The sequence below is a fragment of the Mesoplodon mirus genome (assembly GCF_964341445.2).
Source record: "Mesoplodon mirus genome assembly, chromosome: 1".
Taxonomy (NCBI): domain Eukaryota; kingdom Metazoa; phylum Chordata; class Mammalia; order Artiodactyla; family Ziphiidae; genus Mesoplodon; species Mesoplodon mirus.
The window spans coordinates 24,813,797-24,840,646 of NC_138976.1; the positions used below are offsets into that span (position 1 = coordinate 24,813,797).

The 26,850-nt window shown below is 42.9% G+C and overlaps 1 protein-coding gene across 2 annotated transcripts; it reads left to right on the plus strand.

Moving 5' to 3' along the window:
• The first annotated feature begins 55 nt into the window (after window positions 1-55).
• On the plus strand, window positions 56-25,761 carry ANP32B (acidic nuclear phosphoprotein 32 family member B). Of its 2 annotated transcripts, XM_082623018.1 has the most exons (7): window positions 56-455; window positions 10,703-10,852; window positions 14,288-14,410; window positions 19,788-19,977; window positions 22,879-23,003; window positions 24,017-24,092; window positions 25,309-25,761. In XM_082623018.1, the coding sequence occupies exons 1-7, from the start codon at window positions 402-404 to the stop codon at window positions 25,374-25,376; spliced, it is 786 nt and encodes a 261-aa protein (XP_082479144.1). In that variant the 5' UTR covers window positions 56-401; the 3' UTR covers window positions 25,377-25,761. The 2 variants fall into 2 exon arrangements, 1 of the variants encoding a protein (XP_082479144.1); XR_014294231.1 differs by lacking the exons at window positions 56-455; window positions 14,288-14,410; window positions 19,788-19,977; ... (1 more) ...; window positions 24,017-24,092; window positions 25,309-25,761 and adding an exon at window positions 951-1,967 and having other exon boundaries at window positions 10,703-10,826.
• The last annotated feature ends 1,089 nt before the right edge of the window (window positions 25,762-26,850 follow it).

Genomic DNA, 26,850 nt, shown 5'->3' on the forward strand with positions numbered 1-26,850 from the left:
CCTCCGCCCCTCCCGCCGCGCCTCTCCCCGCCCCGTCCTTGGTGCACCGCGGCCGCCGAGCCGAGCGGCGCCGCGCGGGGCCGAGTCGAGCCGAGCAGCCACCCGCGACGCGTCGCCGGTTTAAGCGCAGTGCGGGGCCGCGGCCGGGGGCGGCGGTAGTGAGACCTGCGCTGCGCTCCAGCCCCCTTTTCCCTCCATGGTTTCTCTCCGCTCCCGTGAGTAACTTGGCTCCGGGGGCTCCGCTCGCCTGCCCGCACGCCGCCCACCACCCGGGACCGCGCCGCCGGCCTCTGCTGCTAGCAGACCCCTTCTGACGGCCCTCGCTGCGCAGGCTGGGACGCCTCTCCCCCCTCCGCCCCCGCCGCGGAAAGTTAAGTTTGGAGAGGGGGGAAGAGAGAAACATGGACATGAAGAGGAGGATCCACCTGGAGCTGAGGAACCGGACCCCGGCAGCTGTAAGCAGAGCCCCCTTCGGGCGCCCTCTCCCCCGATGACTTGCATGTAATGGTGGCCACCTGCGGGGCCCCGATCGCGGGTTCGCCGGCCCGGCGCGGGGAAGAGCGCAGCTCGCGGGCTCGGACGGGGAAGGCGGGCGAACGCGGAGGGGGGAGCGAGCGCGCGGGGATTAACTCTTTGGCGCCCACGGGCCCCCGCGGCCGTCCGGGGAAGGCGGTGGGGTGGGGAAAGCAAACTTTGAGCTCCTCACCCGCCGGGGTCCTTTCCCGGAGGAGCGCGTGTGCGTGTGGCCGGCGGCAAGGGAGGGAGGAGGGGGTTGTGTAACGCTGGGAGCCATGTTTGCAGCCTCCCGGGACGCGCGGCCGGGCGGAGGCCCGGCCTGCCGAGGAGCCGCGCGGCCAGCCGGGGCTGGGCCCATTGCGGGCCAGGCCGGGCTCCGCGCGCCCCGGGCCGGCCGGGGAAGGGGTTCGGGCGGGGCGGGGGGGGGCTTCTCCGGCCAGGCCTCGCGGTTGGCGCCGGCCCGGCTAGGGCAGGGGCCGAGGGGCGAGTAGGGGGCTCTTTGCCTCTGAGGGGGACGGGAAGTCCCCTCGGGCGCTGGGGGGCTTGGGCGGGCATGGCCTGGCGCGCGTGGAGCGGGGGAGGGGCGAGCTCGGGCGGCGTCGGTGGCGCAACCGCCGCCCCTCCCCAGGCCAAGTTTGAAAAAAGGATGCGGTTCCCGCCATTTTTCAAGCCTAAAAATAAAACTTTCTCCGGCATTTTTCTAGCTCCCTTTTTGCCCCCCGGGCCTTGCCCAGTCCCGGCCTCCCAGGGCGGGCCTTGCTCGGCCCGGGGCCGCCGGTGTGGCGTAGGCGGCTTCTCCCTTCCCCCGTGCCGCCGCAGCGGAGACCGGGGGCCCCTGCCTGAGAGGCTGGCCCCTCGGTGTGGGCGGGCGGCGGCGGCTCCTCGCGTCAGCCGGGGCGCGCCACAGGCCGACACAGCGCCATGTTGGCGAGCGCTCGTCTCCCTCCGCCGCGTGAGCCGGCCTGCTGGCTCGGCCAGCCGAGCTCTGCCCGTCCGCACCGGCGGTGGCTGTGGGCCGCCGCTCCCCGGGCCGAGCCTGCGGCTTGTATGGTGCCCGCCTCGCCAAGGCTTGGCTCGCTCTGGCTGGATCCGCGCGCTCCGGCTGCCGCCGACTCATCTCTTGGGCGCGCTGCCGTCTCCCTCCCCCCTTCTTAAAAGGGCAACGCCAGGCGGCCGCCTCCGCCCCGGTCGAGCGTCGGGGGTACGGGCGGGCCTCGGCTGGGATCACGGGCCGGGCGGCCTCTGCCCTCGCACGTGCTCCAGGGCCGCCGACCCAGGCCGGCACTCGCCCGCCGCGGGTGCGTGAGCGGCGGGTGGACGTGTACGAATCGGCTTTCTTTTCTCCCCTGGCCCTCCCCGCGAACTAGAGTGCCTTCCCGCGGCCGGGCGCGGGGCCATGTTTCCTGGCCCCTGGGCGGGGAGGCCGTGCCTCTGCCAGACCCCTTCTTCGGGTGAGTGGCGTCTTTTGGCCCTGGGGCAGCCTCGGCTGGCGATGGGCGCGTTTCGTGCAGTCAGGGAGCTATGGGTAACAAGTTGCTAACTTGTGGGAACTCGTCAACCGGCATTCCCTTCTGTGCATGAGGTTTTGAATCCCTGAGGTCTCCACAAATGAGGTGCCGGGTCGCTGCACCTCGTGGCCTCCCCGCTTGTCCCTGGAGGACCTCCGGAGGTAGGCGTCTCGACTCGGTGCTCTGGGTTTTTAAGGTTGAGGTTTGACCTCAGTGGTCCCTTCCGTCCATCAGTCAGACATTTTGTGTCGGCCACGTGCTAGTATATTGAACCGTTAAGCTTCTTCATACTGTAAAACTTGTAGAGTTGTGATCTCATTTTGAGGAGTTGTTAATTTAAGACGTTTGAATTATTACTGCGTAGTTCCAAATGAGGAGAATGTGGAGGAATTAGATTTAGCTAAATTTTCCAAAAGAAAAGTACACATGGGTCTTCAAAGTAACTTAAAATCTGGAAATTGAATTCTTTGAGGGTGCATAAAGTACTCTTAAAATACTCAGCTAAGAGCACTGTTGCTCCTTCTGGGAAATACAGCTGGGCTAGTTGTATGTGGAATTTGTTCTTATATGAAATAACTAATATATTGCTTTTTTAAAACATGTATGTGCAAGCGTTAATTTTTCAAGAAATCAGCTTAAGCCTTGCCCTTTTGCCCAAAACAGGCTAGAGTCGTGTGGCTATTTAACTTACACTGAAAGGTCAGTTTGTCAGTTGCAGTATTCACGTATCAGGAATTCAAAAGCCACAGGTGACTAGTGGCTACTGTACTGGACTGCGCTCTCCTACTGTAATCCACTGTTTTTTGTTTTTTAATATATGACCTTTTAAAAAAATATTGACTTTTTTTAATTTAAGAAAACACATCTTTTTAAAATTTATTTATTTATTTTTGGCTGTGTTGGGTCTTCGTTTCTGTGCGAGGGCTTTCTCTAGTTGCGGCAAGCGGGAGCCACTCTTCATCGCAGTGCGCGGGCCTCTCACTATCGCGGCCTCTCGTTGCGGAGCACCAGAGGCGCAGGCTCAGTAGTTGTGGCTCATGGGCCTAGTTGCTCCGCAGCATGTGGGATTTTCCCAGACCAGGGCTCGAACCCATGTCCCCTACATTGGCAGGCAGATTCTCAACCACTGTGCCACCAGGGAATCCCTTGACTTTTTTTAAAAATTAATTTATTTATTTTTGGCTGTGTTGGGTCTTCCTTGCTGCACGCGGGTTTTCTCTACTTGCGGGGGGGGGAAGCTACTCTTTGTTGCGGTGCGCAGGCTTCTCATTGCGGTGGCTTCTCCTGTTGTGGAGCACGGGCTCTAGGCACACGGGCTCAGTAGTTGTGGTGCACGGGCTTAGTTGCTCCGCGGCATGTGGGATCTTCCTGGACCAGGGCTCGAACCCGTGTCCCCTGCATTGGCAGGTGGATTCTTAACCACTGAGCCACCAGGGAAATCCCCAGATGGGCTTTTATTGTGAGTGTGGCTTTTTTGTTTTTATTTTATTTTGGGGTTTGAAGAAGACCCTGGTAACACTTTACTTCTTGTGTTCTTTAGCCAAAGTACATGAGACAGACCAAGGTAATAGGTTCATTTCCCTAAGGGGTGACTCATAACTATAATAATTCAGTTTTTTCTAAGTCCAAAACACCTGTTTATATCAGAGGTTTGTTCTCATAGTGGAAAAAATGGCTTAAGATGGCATTTTAAAATAATCTTCAAAAAGAACAGTGATCACTGTTTTTAAATATAGGCAAGGATAGGAAATATTTTATACAAAATATTATTGGTATTGTCAGTTATTTCGCTGAGAGCAAATTGTATAGTACTGGAACATACCATGTATACCACAGAAATTGGTGGTGTTGTCAGATGTGAGAAGAGACATGCAGTAGCAAGATATAGATAGTAGCTATATCTAAATTTGTAATTTAGATATATTCCAGAATTGGAGAAAATACCTGTTCTTTATGTGAGGCCCTAATCTTTCTATTATGCCAAACATGCCACTGATACGAGGCACCTCATTAACTATGAATCTAGGAGTATCTAGCCTTGATGTTAGCTCTGTTCCAGTCTTGTGTTCAAAGTTAGAAAGTCATGCAGTTCCTGTGGTTTACAATCAATGCCCCTGTGGAACACTGGTGGGCTGTATGCTAGACTGAGACATTTCATATCCCACAAATAAGAGTAGTCTTTCCTTAGTCCCAATTTACTAAAAAAAAATTAATTTTTAAAATAAATAACGTGAGGGGACTTCCCTGGCGTTCCAGTGGTTAACGCTTCGCGCTCCCAATGCATGGGGCACGGGTTTGATCCCTGACTGGGGAACTAAGATCCCACATGCCGCATGGTGCGGCCTTAAAAAGAAAAAAGGAAAAAAAAGACAACGTGAGAAGAACCTTTCCCCCAACTTTTGGCATTTATTGTTGTGTCTGTTGTGATGTGATTTTGAGCTCCGTGGGATATTTTAATTGGTTGCATAGCAGCTAGTTGGGTTCTTTTCCTTGTATAAGGAATACAGTCTTCATTGAAGAAAAATTTGATACAGATAAGCTAAAAAAATAGTAGATATAGATAAGGAAAAATTTAAAAACCCAGAAGTCTCATACACTCCCATCCTACCATCTAGACATTCTGGTGTATAGTCCACGAGAATGTTTTTTTCTAAACTCAGATCATGCTATTAATGCATATAATATCTTGTTAAAATATAGTAAACATCTTTATCTTTCTCTGGCACAGTTTATTATTTTACAGCCTCATTGTTAACGTCTGCATAGATCATAATTTAACCATCCCCATTAGGTGGTTAGAAGGTTTTTTACTGTTTTAAGTAGTATTGAAATGAACATTTTGTAATGTGAATCTCTGTCAAATTGCTTTCTAGAATGGTTCTCCCCACCAGTAGGGTATGAGTGTTTCCTTCCTTCATTCATACCAACAGTTCTGCCATCCAGACACATTTGAGAACTGCTAATGTTCTATTCTACTGTCATTTTGCAAACATTTTAAAATAATAGTAGGGTGGAAGGTTTGAAGACTGGTTAACTCAGAAAGATGGAAATTATCAAGGGTGGCAGGAGTTACTTTCCACATTTTGGACATATTTCCACATATTTCACTTACTATAATAATCATGTATTTTCTAACAAAAAAAATTGATAACTCAATGATTTTTAATCCTCTATCTTCTTTTCCCCTCTTATAACAGTTATAATTGATGATTGGGGAAGGTCACTCAACCAGTTACGGAAAATTGATTTTCTTTTTTTCTTTTTAAAGAGTAGCTAGGGGGGCTTCCCTGGTGGCACAGTGGTTAAGAATCCGCCTGCCAATGCAGGGGACAGGGGTTCGAGCCCTGGTCCAGGAAGATCCCACATGCCACAGAGCACCTAAGCCCGTGCGCCACAACTATCGAGGCTAAGCTCTAGAGCCCACGTGCCACAACTGCTGAAGCCCCCGTGCCTAGAGCCCTGCTCCGCAACAAGAGAAGCCACTTCAATGAGAAGCCCGCGCACCGCAACAAAGAATAGCCCCCGCTTACCACAACTACAGAAAGCCCCCGTGCAGCAACGAAGACCCAGAACAGCCAAAAATAAATAAATTAAATTAATTTAAAAAAAGAAAAAGAGTAGCTAGGGAAGTAGGAAATGAGAGCAAGTTGGAGAGGATGAAAGGAAAATTGCTTGATCTCCTATGGGGCTCCTAGCCCCAATCCCTGTAACTTGGTTGCAATATATTTCAAAATTTGCATTGAAAAACTAGAGTATCAGCTTTGCTGATAACTATCAAAAACAAAAGTTGAATAGGAAACAGTTTGGATTTTTGTCTTTAGCTCTTAAGTGTTTACCTTAAATTAACGTTTGAGAAAAAACTAGTTTAGTTGGAAGATGAGGGATGAAGAAGAGTGAATTTGGCCCCCAAAGTTAAACCATCTTCCTTCACTCAGAAAGCCTGGTTGGTAACTCTGCCTTGGACCAAATAACTCCTTGAGTTGTGCCCACAAATGTACAAATGCCTGCCCAACCTTCCCTCCTGGGAGGATTTGGGACATAAGGAGGAAAAACTAGGGCTGCTTTTTCTTGATTAGAACCTCCCATTCTGGGTCTAGATTGGGATGCCATGGCATTGTATGTCCCCCACCCCATATGCCTTCCTTTGTAAGGCAGTCTGGATCCCTTCACCCTCAAGAAGGAATTGGGGGAGAGGGGAGGCTTAGTTATCTCAAACGCTGCTGAAACAATGCCTGAGAGCAGACACCTTTTCACCAGGGTCCTGTTTAGAACTTTAGACTGGCTAGAAGGCTGCTTATGGCAGGCTTTCCAGACCTGTCATCCTTGGGCACAGCCCTAAGTGGACCCTTCTTTGGTCTCTGCTTTCTGCAGTAATTTCCCACTCTGCTCTGTGCTTGTTTGTGGCTCATCTTCTTACTGTGCCTCTGGAACTTTGTTCTGGGGTTAGCCCGTTTCTTTACTACGTGCTTAGCCTTCCTGGAAAAGTCTAGGGACATGATTTCACTGCTGAGCCATACAGCCCAGTCCTTCCCTGTACTCACCCCAATATATTCTGTTGCCTCCTACTCATGGAGAAAATTAAAGGTCTCAGGTGTGCGTTCCCTGACTTCTCACTCTCCCACTTACAAACTTACCTGCACCTATACCCATCCTATCCATCTCTTCTCCATGAAAGAGCTGCCCCATCCTCAATAAGAGTAGAATAACATCTCATTTTTAATATGTATCTTTTATAATTTGTTGTCATTGAATGAGTTTTTCGTTTACTGATGATTTATATTTTTATGGCTTGTCTGCTTTTTTGTCAGTATTTCTTTTGGGGTGTTTGGTTTTTTCCTCACTTAGGGTAAAAACTATCCTCAAGAAAAAGATAACTATATGCAAATACCTAGAATTTCCATATGTCAAGAAAGGTCACAAAAAAGTGTTGAGGGATTGGTTGCCATTTTAAATAAAGAACTCAAAACTCAGAGACTCTAACATTTATATTTTTTTTCACCTAGCAATAGATTGTGAGGAAACAATCCTTATTACAAAAGAAACTTCACATAAAAAGATAGCATGGCATTATATATAATAAACTTGGAAACATGTTCATTAGGGAGGATTGTAATTTATGGTGCATCCATACACTTTAATTTTTTAGCCATTAAAAAATATTTATACTTGTGAAAATATGCTAAGTAATATTGTTTCATCTTGCTGTATTTAAAATATACAAAGACTGAAAAAAAAACCAAAGTATTAAGTGACAAACAGCAATATGATTTGCATTAATGTGATTATGCTTAAGATCAGAAGGTAGGTTCTCTTCATACCCAGGTTTCCTCTGTTTCGTCATCTGCTCATTCCCCTACAATCCGGACACAAACCCCAATGCCATTTTTTCTGCATTTGACAGTTGTGAAAGCTCCTTCTCATACTGGGGTATGGTGGTAACTAAAATAAACATGACCCTGCCATCATGAAGCTTGATGAAATTTCAAGGCTAGTAGTGACCTTTTTTAAAAATTATTTTATTTTTAATATTTATTTCTTTATTTGACCCCGCTAGGTCTTAGTTGTGTCATGGGGAATCTAGTTCCCTGGCCAGGGATGGAACCTGGGCTCCATGCATTGGGAGCGTGGAGCCTTAGTCACTGGACCATCAGGGAAGTCCCTAGCAGTGACCTTTTTTTTAACCTTTACATTTTTTTAATAGATTAATCTCATCATAGAAATGTTAAATAAGGTTATGGAAAAGTCCCCCAGCCAGTCACTTTCTCTCCCTGAGAAGAATATAAGAAAGTGAATGTGTGATATGTGACATAAATGAAAACATTTAATACATTTTGTACCTTTTTCATCATACACTGTATCCTGGAAATGAGTCCTTTGTTGATGGACAGTTACCTAATTTTTTTCAATCCTTTTTTTTCCCCCCTCAGTAACTTCTTATTCCTTATTTCGTAAACCTTTCTAGGTGTTTGAAACTAATGCTTCACCTTTGGGTACTACTGATTCCTCTCAAGTCACCTTTGCAGGATCCCCCGGGTTCCATCCTTGGTTCTCTTCCTAGGAATTCCATCTTTTCACTACTGTCTCTGCCCTGATGACTTCCAAATACAGAACTTAAAACTAGAACTCCCGTGAACTCCGGACCCTCATGTCCAGCTGCCTGGGGGTTTCACCTGGATTTCTCTTTCACCTGGACTTCTCATGAGAACTTTAAACTTGGTATTCTTTGTGGTATTCATTATATACCTGCTCTCCCCCCCCCCACCCCATCCCCAAAGCTGTTCCTTCCTATTTCCATCCAGCTACATAGTTCCCATTTCTTTAAACCAGAACCTCAATTCCTCTCCATTATCTTTCATACTTAGCAGTTAGATTTGCAGATTTGGACCACTTTAACATCTTTTTTTCCCTACCAATTTCTCCTTGATTCCTATTCGGCTATTTGGTTCAGCACACTTGTACTAACTCTTTGATGACTCTAGTTAAAGCAAAATTTTACCAGTTGAGAGAAATGTCCAAGAGGTACACCCATGGGCTGGGAGGCAAAATGGCTATCTAAATTCCTCCTTAGTTGGCTTTTGGCATATTGGTGTCATTCTGTGTGACGTTTTTGGATTCTCTGTCAGATATAGTCATAGAAAACCCCCCAAATCAAACAGAAACATTTAGTTGTATTGCAGTATACTACTTAAGTTGGTGGGTGATTACAGTTGACCTTTTTTTTTAAAATGATTTGCTGGTTTTACTCTTTTTTTAAATAAATGTATTTATTTATTTATTTTTGGCTGTGTTGGGTCTTTGTTGCTGCGCCTGGGCTTTCTCTAGTTGCGACAAGGGGGGCTACTCTTTGTTGCAGTGTGCGGGCTTACTATTGTGGTGGCTTCTTTGGTTGAGGGGCACGGGCTCTAGGCGCACGGGCTTCAGTAGTTGTGGCACGCAGACTCAGTAGTTATGGTGCATGGGCTTAGTTGCTCCGTGGCATGTGGGATCTTCCCGGACCAGGGATCGAACCCGTGTCCCCTGCATCGGCAGGCAGATTCCCAACCACTGTGCCACCAAGGGAAGTCCTACTTTTTTTTTTTTTTAATACAAAAGAAATACATGTTTGTAGAAAACTTAGTACAGATAGGAATAAAGTAAATAGCAAAGGTCTTTGTCATTCTCCTGCACCCTTTCCCAGAGGTTACTTTCTCAGTATTCACTATGCCCCAAGCACTACTTTCTATAACAGTTTTACTTCACAGATGAGGAAACTGAGGCACAGATAGGTTAAGTGACTTGCCTAAGGTCACACAGGTTGTGAGTGGCAAAGCCAGAATTCAACCCTAAGCATCTGTCTCTGGAGCCCAGCTCTCCTCAGTCTACCTTAAGTTTTCAGATGTGCTAATTTTCATCAGAAGAGGAAAGAATGTCCGAGGTAGCTAGAGAAAAGTGGAAGGAAGGGAAGAAAGAAGCAAAAGATATAATGGGCCTGTATGCATGCTGAAAGCAAGGCTTCTGAGGAGGAAGTAGTGAGAAGTAGTGAAGAAGCGAGCAAGAAGTTGTGGTATTATGGGTGTCCCTGACTCTCTAAATCAGTTTCCTTCTCTGTAACTGAGGGGAGGGTATGATGGTACAAAGAAAAATGAGTAAATTCTCCATAAATGTTAGCAATTGCTAGAGTAGTATCCTTGGATTTTGTATGAGAGAATGAAGATACTACTAGCCCCTATTTTCATTTTAGAACTATCAGCATTTCCTTCTCATACATGCTTGATTAATGCTATTAAACGTGTTAGATTCACTGCAAGAATGCCTTTGGCAGTTAAAACTAATTTGCATCAGTGTAAATTTATCAAAATGTGTTTAAAACTTGCAAGTTTCAGAGTCAACCACAGAGCAAGAATGGCAGTAGGGATTATCATGGTAGATATTCACACAGTAGACTTTATTAAATAATCAGTATTCACAATCTTCAGATGTGATACCTTTGGATGGATTTGAATTCTGAATTTCAGTATCTCCACATAAGGAGATTTTGTGGCCTGAAAAAGGAACCTAATGTCTAACAAGTTCTCTCCCCTAGAAATACTTTCTTACATGTAACACAAAATGATCTTTGTTTTGAATTAAGGCCTCTTTCATCTTGATCTTTTCCTAGTGTCAAAATAATCTTATTAGTAAAGATTAATAAGACCAAAAGTAGAAATGTATAGTCCAGAAACCTGTAGCCACAATCTCTTAGTGACCTTGATGGGAAAAGTGAAGCTTTCCTCTTTTCCTTGTGTCAGTCTCCTGGGCCTTGAGGAAAACTCGGCCTAAAGGGGTTGCAGGGGTTGCGGGGGTATCTTCACTCCGCATTTGTAGTTAAAGCTGCCCCTTGCGGAACAGACTTGGGAAAAGGAATAAGGGGGATATCATTTCTTCACTTATCTCGTAAGAACTGTAGTTTCGGTCTCTGGAAAGTAAAGAGTTTAAATCTTTATTTGTACCATGGTGTGACATTCCACCCTTGATATCTATTAGAATATTGTTACTAAAGGCTTAATCATTTTTCATTTATTTATAACTGACCTAGGTCTAAGTTGAGGCTGCCACTATATGTGGGTGGTTTGGTGGGTATTTATGGTTGAAGTTTTTGCATTGTTTTTTGTATTCTGCATGTTTTTTAAAGCTTTTCTTCCCCACTTTGTCACCCACAGGTTCGAGAACTTGTCCTGGACAATTGCAAATCAAATGATGGGAAAATTGAGGGCCTAACAGCTGAATTTGTGAACTTAGAGTTCCTCAGTTTAATAAATGTAGGCTTGATTTCAGTTTCAAATCTCCCCAAACTACCTAAATTGAAAAAGGTAAGTGCTTTTTCTTTAACAGTAGAAGAGAGAACCATCCTGCGGAAGGGAAAAATATATGATTCTATCTGTAAGGAAGCATTTAGTGTAGCAGAAAGCATATGACCTTTGGAACTGGGCAGATCTGGGATTGAATTCCAGCTCTAACATTTCCCTGATGGGTAAATCTTCCTCAGGTTACTTAATCTCTCTAAGACTCAGTTTCCTCATCTGTAAACTTGTAATACCACCTGACCTTGCAGAATTGCTATGATGTTTGGAAATAATACATGTTGGGTGCTGAATAAATAGTAGTTATGAAGAATAATTATTTTGAAAATAATTTATTACTTGTTATGAATCTGTTGCTATGATGTTAACTCGTATTGTTCTTAGTATGCTCTGGTTTAAGAACCACAGGTATCTCCCATTCTTCGTGTTTTATGTTGATTAAGGGAGAATTGAAGTATAGACCTTTCAAATTTGTAGTCTATGTTATTTCAAACCCATTATGTAATTTTTAATGACTAGGAAGTTTAAATGTGTTGTGATTGACTGCAAGAGTTCATTTTAACAAGACTGCTGTACTTCCCTATCCTAGTTGACGGCCCATTGTTAGGGCTTTATTGGTCTAATTATAAACCATTCGCTATCCCTTCTAACAACCCCCCCCAAAAAAAAACAACAAACAAAAAAACCTCAGGAAAAATGTTTTTTTCATGTCCTTGCACGTTGCCCTGTCACAAAGCCCCAGAATGTCAGAACTGGAAGAAATTTAGATCTTCTAGCCTTGTTTTACAGGCACAGCAGTAGACCCAGAAAGGTACAGTAATTTGCCTAAAGCCACCCACAGAAGTGGTTAGTACTGGAACCAAAGCTAGAACCCATATCTTCCTATTTGCTAACCCAGTATCTTTTCCATTACATACGAAAATGTTTGTGGTCATGGCAGTGTTGCAGAATTCTCCACTGTTTACCTAATCTCTTTATTAGGGAATTTAAGTTGAACCTTCATCTAAAAAAGATACACATAGAAAACTGAAATCAAATTGAGGCAAAGGACAGGTAGGCTGTTCCTGTAGCTTGCTTGCTTGAATTCTGAGAGGGACTTGTTTTTTGGTTAAGTACATGAATTAAAATCCAGAAGTGCTTTTTACTTATTTGCCTTTTATAGGTAATAAATGCTCAGGATGTCCTCATGAGTTTCAGGGCGACCCTCCTATCAGAAGGAATTCTGTTATGTTTAACTTTGTAAATTTTTTTTTCTTTTTTCTGACAGGCATTTCCTTTAGAGGTTCAAGTGTAATCCTTTTATGTTTGCATAGGTTATTGTGACATTGGAAGCTCTGATAAGCCCATAAAAAACTGGTGGCTTTTTAGCCTGTATCTACATGAACTTGATGCTAGCAGGTCCCTCCTGTGTGTTTTGCGTTCGCTTCTGCTTTCCTAGCATCCTGGTACATTTTCCTGAATCACTGTGGTCTGTGTACTATCACACTTATTCAGAAAGTCAGTGTATCAGGGAACAGTGTATCAGTATCAAATCCTTCTGAAGTCTTATTAATCACTTACCTTGTAGGGTCAGAGAGGGAGGAATAGAGATATCTGTAAACCAAACTTAAAGGCACATTGGGTGTTCTCACAGCTGATTTTCTTCCTACCCTAGAGCACAGATTGTTTTTTTTTTTTTTAACAAGAAACAGGTTCTGAAAGAGATTTTGGTGTATAAATGTCACAGGTTTCCTAAATTTACACATTGATTTCATTTCAAAATAAATATGCCACTAAATGCTTTGGCAGATTGCCTTGTTATCTCTACTCCCTAAGATATGCATGTTGAAAGGATGTGAATACTACGTATGTCGATATTCTAACCAACCAAGAGAAATTTTAGATATTTTACTGGGCTGTCCCATCAGAAGGAAAAAAAATGTATTGAAATGTTGCATTTTTCTCTTCCGAAATGCTTAATAACACCAAAGCAGCAGACTTACTGTTTTTTAAACTCATTCTTTCAACAAATATTTAAATTTTTAAAAGTTCCTGTATTCTGCATCATGTACTTCATTTCATTGCATGCCAGACTAAATTGCATAAGTTGTCATGCTGTTCTAGGTACATAGCATAGGGGGGAGCACATTGAAGCTAGCCTGCCTGGCTTCAAATCATAGGTTCACCGATGTAACAGCTGTGTGATCTGTGGGCACTTACATAGTCTCTTCATAGTTCATTTTTGTTATCTGTAAATGGGGGTAATAATTCTACCTACCCCATAGGGTGATTGTGAGATCAAATGAGTTCATGGATTTCTAGTGCTTTGAACAGTGCCTGAAGTACTATGTAAGGGTTAGATACAGTTACCATTGTTGTTGGCAGTTAAAAGAGAATTGAAACGAGCTGTCTGGCCTTAGTTTTCTTCATCTGCAAAATGAAGAGTTTGAATTAGATGCTCTCAACCATCTTATTTTTCCAGGCTCCAATTTCTTTCACTCTAAGAGTCCAATATTCCTTGGTGAAGGCTTGTTCCTTCATTGGCATACCACTTGCTGTGCTACTTGACCTGCAGCTAAGAAATTAGAGTGGGTTCTGGGCCTCCCTGGTGGCGCAGTGGTTGAGAGTCCGCCTGCCGATGCAGGGGATGTGGGTTCGTGCCCCGGTCTGGGAGGATCCCATATGCCGCGGAGCGGCTGGGCCCGTGAGCCATGGCCGCTGAGCCTGTGCGTCCGGAGCCTGTGCTCCGCAACGGGAGAGGCCACAACAGTGAGAGGCCCGCGTACAGCAAAAAAAAGAAAAAAAAAAAAGAAATTAGAGTGGGTTCTTACAAAGGCTAGTGCCAGATTTGTGCAAGAAGTGTCCTCTGGGGAGTTGGTTTCGTCAGCCCTGAAGCTGTTGCCCCAGTCCCTTTTTCCAAAGTCATGGAGCTTCTTTAAGGGCTTGTACCATTCCTGTAGCCTTCAGAGCAACATTCCCTGGTGGCTTCCAGATGTAGAACTCCATGGCGAGCCAGCACTGAACAGAACCAGATTAGGTTTCAAGTGGGCATTGTGAGCTTTGCTTGGCACACAGAATAGCTGCTTAGAATGCACAGACCATTTACCCTTCCTGGCAGGTATAGAGTATTACAACTTCTCAAAGAATTCTCATTTGCTTTGACCCACTTTTTAGGTTAGAAAATGTATTTGCTGATGTTAGGGGCCAGCAAACTGTTATAATTAGCAGCTGGTTAAGAAAATACAACTCTTCTAATCCTAACATGTCTCTCCTTCCCAGAAGTGTTCCTGGGATCTGTAAACTACTTATTTGGGTTTAATCAAACAAAATGAACACACCTGCCCTAATAAAAAATAGCAATCATTTGATCTTGGTGTTTGAGAACTGTATTCGTTATTTATAACACTTTAATGATATGTGTTTCTCTGTGTGTATTTGTGTGCTGTGTGCATTTTCTCTTAACAGCTTGAGCTCAGTGACAATAGAATCTTTGGAGGTCTGGATATGTTAGCAGAAAAACTTCCAAATCTTACACATCTAAACTTAAGTGGAAATAAACTGAAAGATATCAGCACCCTGGAACCTTTGGTAAGTAATCAGGAATTTGAAAACCAGGACTTATTGGTCATTTTCATTTTCATATTTCTTTATTGTGAGGGAAATAATTGGAAATAATAATTGACTGAGAAAATTGTGGTTTTTTATAGTACTTCTTATAGAAAGAGTCCAGTTTTAAAGAATCAGGGCCTCTTTAGTTATACGTGTTCCTGTGACTTTGTTCTCCCTCCCTTATTATTGTGGTAGCTTCCTTCAAAGGGGAATTCTTTTCTTTTTTGTCCTTTTTAAATGTCATGTATTAACTATAGCCTTAAACATTTATCTTAAAATTGTTTCCCCAGACTGGCCAGACTGTTCTATATTAGACTTTTACAGAAAAGGCTGTTTATATTGGGTGACATATCTGATCTGTAGATGGAACAGGCCAAGGGCAGCTCCAATGAGTTTTAGGTCTTCTAATTCATGATCTTGTGCTGTAGCTGGATCACTGTTGCCTAAAGTTTTGCATGGGAACCTCCAAATTCTCCTCAGTCTTACATACTGGGATAAGCTATGGAAAGTTAAGTACCAGTTGGGTTATAGACTTGCTGTGTGACCTTGGGCAAATTGCTTCTTCTCTCTGGGCCTCAGTTTCCTCACTTATGAAGCAGGAAGGATAATAATCCCTGTCTAACTTACCTCACTTAGGAGTTCTGAGAATAAAATAAGGTAATGCACTTATTTTGCTTTGTAAGTTGGGAAGCTGTGTTAATGGGGGTCCAGTCTAGTGGAACTTGTAGTGACCAGAAAAGAGCTTCTGGAGGCAGGGGTTAATGCAGTGTAGGGGGTAGCCCCACAGCCTGTTCTCTTTGGCTGCCACCTGGAAATTCCTATGATTTCAAGATTGTTAAGTGACTTTTTCCCCTAAATATGACATTCTATTTATAGAAGTAGAATTCTATTTTAATAAGGCTAATGGAACTCAAACTTGTTTCGTATCACCCAGGGAAGTTTGTGGCAGCTTTCTGGGTTTTTGTTGTTTTTTTTTCTGTTATACATAAAGTCAGTATTTCCATCTGACTTAACGTGCAAACATTAATTGGGAGAGGGGCTATACAGCAGATAGGAGCTGTCTTTCAGGATCCAGCAGAGCAGAACCCAAGAAGATAAGGCATCCTTCTGCTATCTCTATCTTTTATGATATCACAATATATTAAAATATTTGCACTTCATATCATTTGTACAGAATGTGCTGTTGATATTTCAAGAGAAGATAGAGTTAAATTATGACTTTTAATAAAGAGGATTTCCTGCTAAAACTATAGGGTCTTTTCCCTCCTAATAGTAATTGAGGCTCTGTTCCAGTGTAGATTTAGTCACTGTTTACCGAGTCCCTTTGTTTTTATGTTTCATTAAGTAGACCACATTTAGCTCATTTCTCATAAATGTTGCGAGCCTGTTGTTCACCTTTGCTCCATGAATTTTGTCCCCTTTTTTCTGTTACCAGTTCACTCAGATACTTGGGCTCCCTCCTTTTTCACTAGTTCTGTTTTCCTCCAAATCAATCAATCCCCATTTCCAATGTTTAAGCAAACATTTATTGCAGTTTGCTTTATTCAAGGATGTTAACATTTGCCCATTGTATCCTCATGTAATGCAAAGAAGAGGGAATGTCCTCCTTTTAGAAATGAGGAAACCAAGTTTAATTACTCAGCAGCTGCAGAATAAATGGCGAGTAGGGATTCAAATCCAAGTCCACCATTCTTTCCACTGCCCCTGGGACCTGTTCTTCTCTTTTTAACCTATAAATTTATTCCATACCCAAATTGACCTAAGCTGGGAGTTCCAACGGGAGCACTAAATTAAGTGCTGATGGTCTCCCAGTCCCATGGGGTACTCTAAGCCTTTATTGTTTGTGTTAGTGACAGGCTATCAATTTAGGGTCATTGTAAGCACAGGAACCCCTTCTCTGTAGAACAGAGCACCGGGCAGTACCTTTCCATGCTAAACCACAGGCCATTGCCTAATTCTCCTGGCAGCCTTAGTCGTCTTTGATGTTTCATCAGAAGCTTTTGTCCGTGTCCTAGCATTCAGAGGCAGAGCAGAAGCAAACGTTGTGTGGGAATTGTTCCTGACCTGGTCAGTGATTGATTAGGGCCCTTTGATGGCTATGGAAGTCTCAATCCCCTGGGGCAATGAAGTATGAGAAAAATAATTATTATAATATGTACCATTTTTGGAGGATCTGCTATGTAGCATACACTGTAGTGGTTGCTTTATGTATGTTATCTCATTAGTAATCCTCAACATTTCTATAAAATGGATAGAAATAGCATGGCCCTCATTTTACACATGAGGAAGCTGAGGCTTAGGAGAGGCTGAATCCCTTGTCCAGAGTCACACACTTGGCTAGGGAGTGACAGAGCCACAGTGCCACACACCCAGGGCTGTCTGGGAAAGGCTGAGCTCCTACCATTCTCCTGAACTTTCTATTCAGATTCCTGGGGGCGCTAAGTGGGTCTCCTGACATTATAACTTCAGGATAAATAAAACTGTAGGAGAAGGTGAAGGGGGGAAATGTTGGGTCCATTTTGACTTCTGAAAGTATTCTTCAGTGGGGAAAACACCATCCTCATCCTCATCAACCACATACATTTTGAACACCGTCTACGTTGAGCCCAGTTCTTACAGTCAATGCAATGATTGTGAATGCCTCTGCTTACTACAGGGACATTAATCGAGAGACAAAGAAGGCATCAATTCAAACTTCCTTGGACACCTTTTTTAAGAGACCTGGGCCATCCAAACCATCCCCCAAAGCCCTTCTAAATTCTAAGAAGGCAAGCAAAATTATTGTTAATAAAATGTTTAATGTTTATTATGGCTAGCCTATTAGTTTTAGGCCAAATTTCTGAAATGGTAGAGTTGTGGGGGTTTTTTTTGTTGTTGTTGTTTTAAGCAGTATTTACACATTACATTGGGATCCTGAATAATCTGTGTGTAGTGTATTTTGGGCCTTAAGCACAATTTTACTGCTTTAAACAATTCTAGAGTCCTACAATTATTGGGGGTTTTGTTGTTTATTTGCTTTCACTTCGTTTTCTAGCATACTGTTTGGCATGTCCGAATTATTCATAATGGGTCCTTTCTGAAGAAGTAGCAAAAAATGTCACAGATTCAGAGTTGCAGAAACAGGAAAGCCTTGGAGGCCCTGTGTACTAGGCTAGTTGATAGAATTAGAAAACGGGCTTGGGGCACTGTTGAGCATTAAAGATCTGGAGTTGTATGTATTTTTGCACATCCATTCCTAGGAAATAATGTTGAACAGTAAATGGCTCATTCCTTTGAGTGAAGAATTTATACTGAGCCTCTGGGAAAGCTGCCTAAATATATTCATGGTTCTATCTTAGCTGGTATAGAGTCAACCTTTCTGTGAAGAGAAGAGAGTTCTACAGTTGTCTGGGGTGGTATTTCAGCATTTTTTTTCCTCTTTGTCAAGAAGTCATACCTGGGCTTCTGGGGGTCAGGGGCTGTCCAGTAGGGAACCTAATCTGAAAGCTACATGACAGAAAAGCAGTTCTCCCTATGATCAGAAGGGCTGGGGACAGCTTTCTTAAGACCTCAGTGTGACTTACATAAGCACGTTATTGGATCCACAAAGCTCTTGGATCACTGTACATGGGTGTTTTGAGGAGTACATTTGCCTGTTGCTGTAACACTGTTCTGTGTTCCATGCTTGGCTTCTTGTTCCCAAGGGCTGTTCAGTGAGAATAAAACCAGTGTGGGAACCTCTTTGATCAGGAGGACGAAGATTTGTGAGTGCAGGGATCATCAACCCCTTCCTTTAAAGGACCAGATAATAGCTCTTCTAGGCTTTGTAGGCCATGCAGTCTCTGTCACAACTACTCCACTTTGCCGTTTGTAGCATAAAAGAAGCCATACATAATACATAAACAAGTGAGTGTGGCTGTGTTCCAGTAAAACTTGGTTTACAACTACGGGAGGCAGGCCGGAGTGGGCCAGCCAGCTGTCATTTGCCAAGGCCTGCTTTAGAGCACAGATTTTCAAATGATTTTGTAACTCCCAAGAACTACACAGATACCTCAAGTCCTGCAGACAAGGTTTTGTTTCATCTTTGTTTCTTCCCAGGTCTTTGTAAATGTTGAAATAGATTTCCCAATAAAACATCGAAGTCTTTAAACATCAACATTTAATTTTTGCAACTTGCTTCATACAGAGATCCTCTCAGTAATTTTTTAGAGAATGGCAAACTTTTCTCTTGACTCAGAACCATTAAAAGTTAAATTTATGAAGCCGTATATCCATATGCCCCCCAAGCCCCTATTTTAAAAGGCACCAGGCCTCACAGTACTTCACATTTTGCGTTTACTCTTTATCGGTTTGCCCCTCTTCTGCTCCCTATGAGGGTCTATTGTCACTTTCTGTTGCTGTCTCCTTACTTGCCTGTAATACTAACTCTGCCCTCCCAATCTCTTAATTCACCCTTAATCAAAACTTAATAGACCTGGCATTGAAATACTGGTACACTGATGTAATGACAAATGAAGATCTGAGTAGAGTACGTGGACATTTTCCTATTCGCTTTGGTTGCTCAGAAAACTTCTTGGGCCAAGTTTTTAGATCTTAACTGTTTTAGATAGATGAAACTGAGGTTTCAAACAGAGAGGTATTACAACAAAACTTCAAGGTATGGTAAAATCAGAAGAGTTTTACATCAGAAAGTTCTGGTAATAGTGTCAATCTTTCCCCCCAAAATTAAAATAGAAGAAAAGAGTGTAAAGTTTCTCTACTTTTGAAGTTTCAACTCTGAGTCCCCCTTCTTTTCCCCCAGCTTGCACTGACTCCTGTCTTCCCAGAAAAGATCTGCATCACCACACTTTGTGCTTTACTAGGTTCTGTTCTCGAGTGTTTCCCATCTATGTCCCCAAGTAGAAATGCCAAGGATCTTGATGTTGATTGATTTGATTGAAAATTTTTTCCCCTTCCTATTCTACCACCCCAGAGCACTGAAGACTGACTGCTTGATAACCCAGCAGGTTCTTATTGGTCATTTGATTACTCAAACATTAAAACCTAGTTTTGAACCAAATTTGTTAAAGTCTCTGTTTTGTCTCATATTGTAAAAAGATCCAGTTTTAATATTTCAAATTCATATTTCTTGAGACTATTCATACTGCCAAAAGAAAACAGTTCTCTGAGAGGATAGAGGTAGAAGGGAAGGGCTAATTAAAAATCTAGTGACCTAATATAAAGGTTGCAAAGGACTTGAAATGTCTTCCTATGTACAAGGCTGAGTAGGTAGCAGCTAATTGAATTCAGAGCCTAGAATTTTACCTCTTTAGGAGATGGGTTTTGTTGCTTATGTTCCTTTGGTTTAGTAGGTATGTTTCTTGATCCTTTTCCTCAGAAAAAGTTGGAATGTCTGAAAAGCCTGGATCTGTTTAACTGTGAGGTTACGAACCTGAATGACTACCGAGAGAGTGTCTTCAAGCTCCTTCCCCAGCTGACCTACCTGGATGGCTATGACCGAGAGGATCGTGAAGCCCCTGACTCAGATGCCGAGGTGGATGGTGTGGATGAAGAAGAGGATGATGAAGGTGAGTGGGCACAAAGCAACGTGCAGTGAACTTAATTTCTGCTTTCCAAAGGTCCTGATTAGGCCACTGAATGCTCTTGCTATTGAGAAAAATAATTTATATCCATGCATGTAGGCGTTCTGTTAAATTTGAAACTCTTAGGGCATTGAAGTCTTCAAATGATCAAAATAGAAAATGGTTTGCTAGCTAATTAGTCTTGAATTTGGAGCCTAGAGATCATAGACTGCTTCAGTCTATTTTTTGAAGTACTTGTGGTTTATGGTTTACTAAAAGGACCATTGCCTCAGGTCTCCTGCCTTTCTCCTAGCTGTTTCCCTTTCTTGGCTACTGCCTACTTATCCTTACCAACTCGGCTTTGTCAACACTTCCGGGAAGCATTTTATGATGCTGGAGACCTAGGTCCTTGTATGTGCCAGAGCATCCCCTCACCTCTTCCGTAGCACTTGTCACTCTGCTATTCTTGTCCCTTCGAACTATGCTATGATTACCTTCTTTTTTTTTTTTAAATTAATTTATTTATTTGGCCGCGTCGGGTCTTAGTTGCGGCACGCAGGATCTTTCGTTGCGGCATGCCAGCTCTCTAGCTGTGGCTTAGTTGTCCCACGGCACGTGGGATCTTAGTTTCCCGACCAGGGATCGAACCCTCGTCCCCCACATTGGAAGGCGGGTTCTTAACCACTGGACCACCAGGGAAGTCCCTATGATTACCTTCTTATCTCTTTATTCACAGGGCCTAGCACTTGGTAGTTACTTGGTACATGTTTTTTACATTCAAATATAAATATCTTTCCTGCTTCGATATATGACTATAGAGTTTTAAAAGGTAATGATTTGAAAGCACTATGTGTTGGATTCCATTTTTCATTAATGAAGGAAATTTCTAGCTATAACGTGGAATTAGAATATACTTTTTATTTTTGACTTTTTTAAAAAATAAATTTATTTATTTTTGGCTGCATTGGGTCATCGTTGCTGTGCGCGGGCTCTCTCTAGTCGAGGCGAGCGGGGGCCACTCTTCGTCGCAGTGTGCGGGCCTCCCATTGCGGTGGCCTCCCTCGTTGTGGAGCATGGATCAAGGCACGCAGGCTCAGCAGCTGCGGCACACGGGCCCAGCTGCTCCGCGGCATGTGGGATCCTCCCAGACCAGGGCTCGAACCCGTGTCCCCTGCGTTGGCAGGCAGATTCTTAACCACTGCGCCACCAGGGAAGCCCCTATTTTTGACATTTGATCAAGGTTTTTTACATCCTGTTATCTTTAAGAATCTTTGTATATTTTCTACCCAAACTATCCCTCCTGATCAGCTTGTGCTTTCCTTGCACAGTGACTTGTTTACTCTGAGTCACTCTTAGGATAAAAGGTTTCTCACCTGAGTGGCTTAGAGGAAGCAGAGCTATTAGTGATCACATCAATCAGCGTGAAGAAAACTTATTCTCCTGGAATTCCTGATGTTGCTAGAATTTGCAACATTACTGTATTTGAAGCATTATTTTCAATATCTCTTTAAAGATGAAAGTTTATAAGACAGAAATGGTTAAGAAAAGTGGAGAACATCATCAGGCACCTCGGTTGCAATTAGTGGGGTAGTACTCTGGAAGAATTTTACAGTTTTGTTTTGCAGCAGGTTTGAGACAAGGCAAAAAGAGATGGGATGTTAGATGGTAAAGTGGACGCTGAATAGGATGTTTCATCTTGTTCCAAATGTTTACATCACTTAGTCCCTTCATTGCTGGTTCTCAGTTTTTCTTAAAAACCAGTCTAGTTGTCCGTATTTAAGTCCACCTTAAATGGGTTGAGCAGCCACCCATGTGCAGGAGCCTGTAAAGAAAATTCCTTGGAGAGTGGAAGGCAGTTCTTGAGAGCAAGATCAGTCAGGCAACAAGTATTTGAGAATTTCCCATGTGCCAGGCTTTTAAAACTATCTAAAAATAGTTTTAAGAAGAAACAAACATGGTTCCTGTCCCTTGGAGCTTACTGTCTACTAAGAAGAGAAATGTTAAGTAATCATAACCAAATAACTAATCACAAGTGAGCAAAGTGTGTGGTAATGGAGAAGCACCAGGTGTGTGAGAGCATAGGAGCTGAGACTGGGGGTCTGGCAAGTTGGCCTGAGGAAGTGATGTTTAACTGAGACTCAAAGATTGAGCCACTGTTAGCCACACAGAAAAGAAAGGGAAGAGCATGTGGGGTCCGGAGGCAGGAGAGAGCACAGTGAGCTCCAGGACCTGGAGAGGTAAGAACTAGTTGATGAGAGGCCTGCACCAAATGGAGTAGAAACACAGGACACAGGTGCCTTTCAGCCTGCCTGGCTACCACCACTACCCCCACCCCCATCCCCATCATGGGGTTATTATGGGTGTTTCCCAGGTTCCTGATTTGCACAGCTGGTTTGTGGTGGTACCCTTACCCCAGAGAAGGAGGTTGGTGGGTCTTTTGGGGGTTTTTGTGTGTGTGTGTGACTTTTTACTATGGAGAATTTCAGACATAGACAAAGGTAGAAATAACAGTAAAACTAACTTTAACTTTCATGTTCTCATTACTGAGTTTCAGCCGTGATCTGTTCACGCCTGATATTATTTTACACACACACACACTCCTACCCACTTCTCCCCTTCCTTATTTTGAAGCACATCCTAGGCATTGTATCATTTCATCGGTAAGTATTGTAGTGTACACTTGGTCCGCCAGGACTCCTGGCCTCTGGATTTTATGGGGCTCAGGTCAAAGGGACTGAGCCTCAGCAACTTGCAAGAAAGGAGGTGACTGTGGTTCGTGGTTTTCCCTGACATTGGTGTGGCCCAGCATTTGTCCTGTGGACCAACCCAAAGCTCCCCACCACCTGAGTAGGTGTACCTTGTGAGACACACAGGGTATTTGATGTATTCCTTTTGGACTGTTTTCAGAAGGAGAAGATGAGGACAAGGAGGAGGATGAGGATGGTGAGGAAGAAGAGTTTGATGATGAAGAGGATGAAGATGAAGACGAAGATGTAGAAGGGGAGGAGGATGAAGATGAAGTCAGTGGGGAGGTCAGTGCACTTCTTGCTACCCTGCTTCCCATTTGTAATTAAAATAAAAGTGTGGATTGTTTAAAAAAGAAAAGTCTTCTGAAGAAATTAGTATACTTGTAAATAGACTAATAGTGATCTGATGAATTTAGCTCTTGTCCCCCTTTTAGAAAATACTAAATAGAATACTTCCTGAATGCTAACTAAGCAGTGCTTGGCTCTGCAGAGTAAGTTTTGACCCTTTAACTTTGGGAGGCAGCAACAAGAGCATTCAGTACGGTGAGAAAACTGGAAACATTGAGAACTGATGGGATGTCCTCCCCTTTGTTGTATTGAAGTGAAGGGTATGTTTACCAAGTCTGAACTTCTTGTATATCCAGCTTAATGCAGTAAATGCATTATGTACCTGCTGTGTTAAAGAGTTGAGGATGAAAAGTTGAAGAAAAATGTGGTCCTGCTCTGAAAGAGGCAGGTAGTCTAATTTATGGGACAGGCAGTAATAACGGTTATCTCTGAGGAGCTGAATACCATAGAAGGATAGGAGAAAGGAGTGACTTTGGCCCTAAAGGGGACTTGTGAATACAGGCCAAGAAAATTAGACATCATCAAAAAAAAAAAAAAGTTCTTTTGTAGTACAAACGTAAGGCTGAGCATTTGTATAATCTCATAGGTGTCTAATGAAGTTAAGTTTCTGAAAGGAGCTTTTTATAAGAAAGGGAATATGGAAGTCTTTGTCCAACCTGCTCTGAAGTTTTTAAAATTATTTCTGTAGTTATCCATTGTAAGTTGTATACTAATTAAAGATGTCTTTAATTAGTCTTCAATTAATGCTTACTTCTGAAAAGCAATTTTTAATTAAGCTCATTAATTTAAGAAAAACCAGCAGTTCTCACTATATTAAAGTAGATAAAAGTAACGTTACAGTTTTCTCTTTGAATGAACTGTTAACTTTAATTGACAATTCTTGTTTTTCTTCGTACTTCTTAACTTGGCAGAATTAATCTAATAATGATATGCTATTTACCATTCTTTAGGAAGAAGAATTTGGACATGATGGAGAAGTTGATGAAGATGAAGATGATGAGGATGAGGATGAGGATGAGGATGAAGGTGGGTTAATGCATGCATTTTTGGTCCCTGTCAGTTAAAGATCAAGGGAAATGTCCATTAATTTAGAATTTGAAATCACTGAGAAGAAAATAAAATGCCTTTGGCCCTGGTGGTCTTCAGAAGCACTTGTAAAGCCCCATTAGTGTGTGTGTACTGGCTCACCCACCTGCTCTACAGCAGTTAGTGGTGCCTGTATGAAGATGGGCAGCCCCGGCCTCAGTCCCCACATGTTGTGTCTTTAGACCCCATCGTTTGTGTTACTGTTAGGCATGAGATTTCTGTGTTCGGAATTTTTTCATTAAAAAAAAATCTTAATTGGATTGTAATCTTTGCAGGGTAGATAAATAGCACCTTTCTAGTTTTATTGGTGTTATTCCTTTCCCCACCACAACCAAAACCAGTGAAACATCTGTTTATTTATTAGAAAGTAGATTCTAACACTTGTGTAAGTTTCAGAGTACTGGGTTGGTTGCTGTGCTTTCTGTTGGTTCATACTTTCTCAGCAGCATCTTCTCTGTGCAAGTCACAGGACTAAAATTACTTTGGATACAGCATTGATTAGGACCTGGTCTCTGCCTTCAGGGAGCTTTTTGGAACACAATTGAGTGCAGATTTAGCTAATTTCATTAAAGTAGCAGTGAGTTTTTACTAGTTGAAAAAACAGAACGATGTGTAGGTCTCTGTGTCTCAAATGCTTAAGGAGTCTGAGAAATCTCTTGTTAGTTAATATAAACGTGCAACAGTTTGAGTCTTGCCAAGTTGTAGGCTAAATACTTCGTGCTATTTCATTTAATCCTCAGAATAACCCTATGGAGTCAGTGCCATTGTCCCCATTTTACAAATGAGGAAATAGGCTTAAGGAGCTCCAGAGTCCTTGCTATTTATTTTAATAACTGCTAATGTCTGATTTTGGTGACCAACAAGTGTAAGAAAAATAAACATTTGGTTAGACAGCAACTTAACTTGAGAAAACTGAGTTAACTTTGCTGTGATTTGAGATGCTGCTGTGCATTTTACCCTTCTTGGTTCCGCGGCTACTATTTATGCTTCTTAGAATTAAAACTTCTTAATTAACAACCTATCGTTTGATCAAGCTTTTACATCATTTTTATCTCCCAACCGTTAAAAAATTCATTGTTGTTACCTCTGTTAGCAATAATTAGGCAAAGTAAATGCCTTTCCAGTTGTCTCAAAATGAATTTTTATTATTGTACAGAAGAGGAAGAAAGCGGGAAAGGTGAAAAGAGGAAGAGAGAAACAGATGATGAAGGAGAAGATGATTAAGACCCCAAATAACCTGCAAAAAAAGAACTGTTCAGTATTGGTTGGACTGCTCACGTGGATTTGGTAGCTGTTTAAAAAAAAAAAAAAAGTAGCTGTGATACAAACCCCAGGACACCCACCCACCCAAAGAGCCAAAGAATAGTTCCTGTGACATTCCGCCTTCCTCCATTTAGTCCCTCTTGGAAATCCACCACCAAGCTTGGGGACTTCACCCCAACAAAATTGTAAGCATTGTTAGGTTTTCGTGTAAGAGTCTTGCTGTAGCGCGGATAGCTGTGATTGGTGAGTCAACGGTCCGTGGCTGCCAGTTACACTGAGATTGTAACAGCATTTTTACTTTCTGTACAACAAAGAAGCTTTGTAAATAAAATCTTAACATTTTGGGTCTGTTTTTTCATGCCTTTCTTTTCTTTTTAATGAAAATTTTTTTACATTAGGACATTTTATGTGACAACTGCCAAAAAAGTATTTTTAAGAATTTAAGTGAAATAAACACATTCCTCTTTGGTAAAGCCTAGTTGTATGCTTACATTTGTAATTTAAGACTTTGATTGTAAGCCTGTGTTGAAACACACTAAAGAACTGGTTTCTTTGGTGTTTTTATATTAGTGGTTGTTGAGGGGAAATACACAAGTATGTAGGATCTTTGAGCATTTAACTCTAATCCTCATTCTTGATGACTGAGAGTAAGGAGGTAGACTTTTGAAAAATAATGTGTGAAATTCACTGCTCTGGAGCCCCTGAAAGCCAGTAAAAATAATGTTAGATTCAAATAATAGATGAATTAAGTAAAGGAGGGTAGTATAAAGGAGAAGGCCTTACTCTGAGTCCCAGGAGATCTGAATTCTAGTTCTGGCTCTGCCACTGATTTCCTGTGTGACCTTGTGTTGCCCTCTGGACTACCTCCCAGTCTATAAAGTTGAGGGGGTGTGACCAAATGGCTTCTGACAGGAAGGTCTGAAGAAAAAAATGGGCTTTGCACGAAGGCTGAAATGTAGGGTTCGACTGATAGGTGAACAGGGTATTATAGTTTGTTATCAAGACAGGCGAGCTAAGGAGGAATGACATGTGAAAAGCTTGGCTTGGCGGGGGGAGGGGCGTGGGTACACACTGCCTGAGGTCAGCTCAGCTTTTTTTGCGGAAGATGGAAAGTTGCTCTATTCTTACATATCTTAAAGGGATTTGGGGGAGGGGTAAGATTCTGTAGTCTTTATGCAGTGGCTCAACAATTTAATGTGCGACTACATTGTCAATTTTTGTAGTGGAACACTTGAGGATTGTTTTGGTAACTCTTAGCTATAAGCTACTGGAGTGAGTGTGTTTTTACACATGTAAGAGCAATGTTAAAGATTGGAAACTAGGGCTTCCCTGGTGGCGCAGTGGTTGAGAGTCCGCCTGCCGATGCAGGGGACACGGGTTCGTGCCCCGGTCCGGGAAGATCCCACATGCCGCGGAGCGGCTGGGCCCGTGAGCC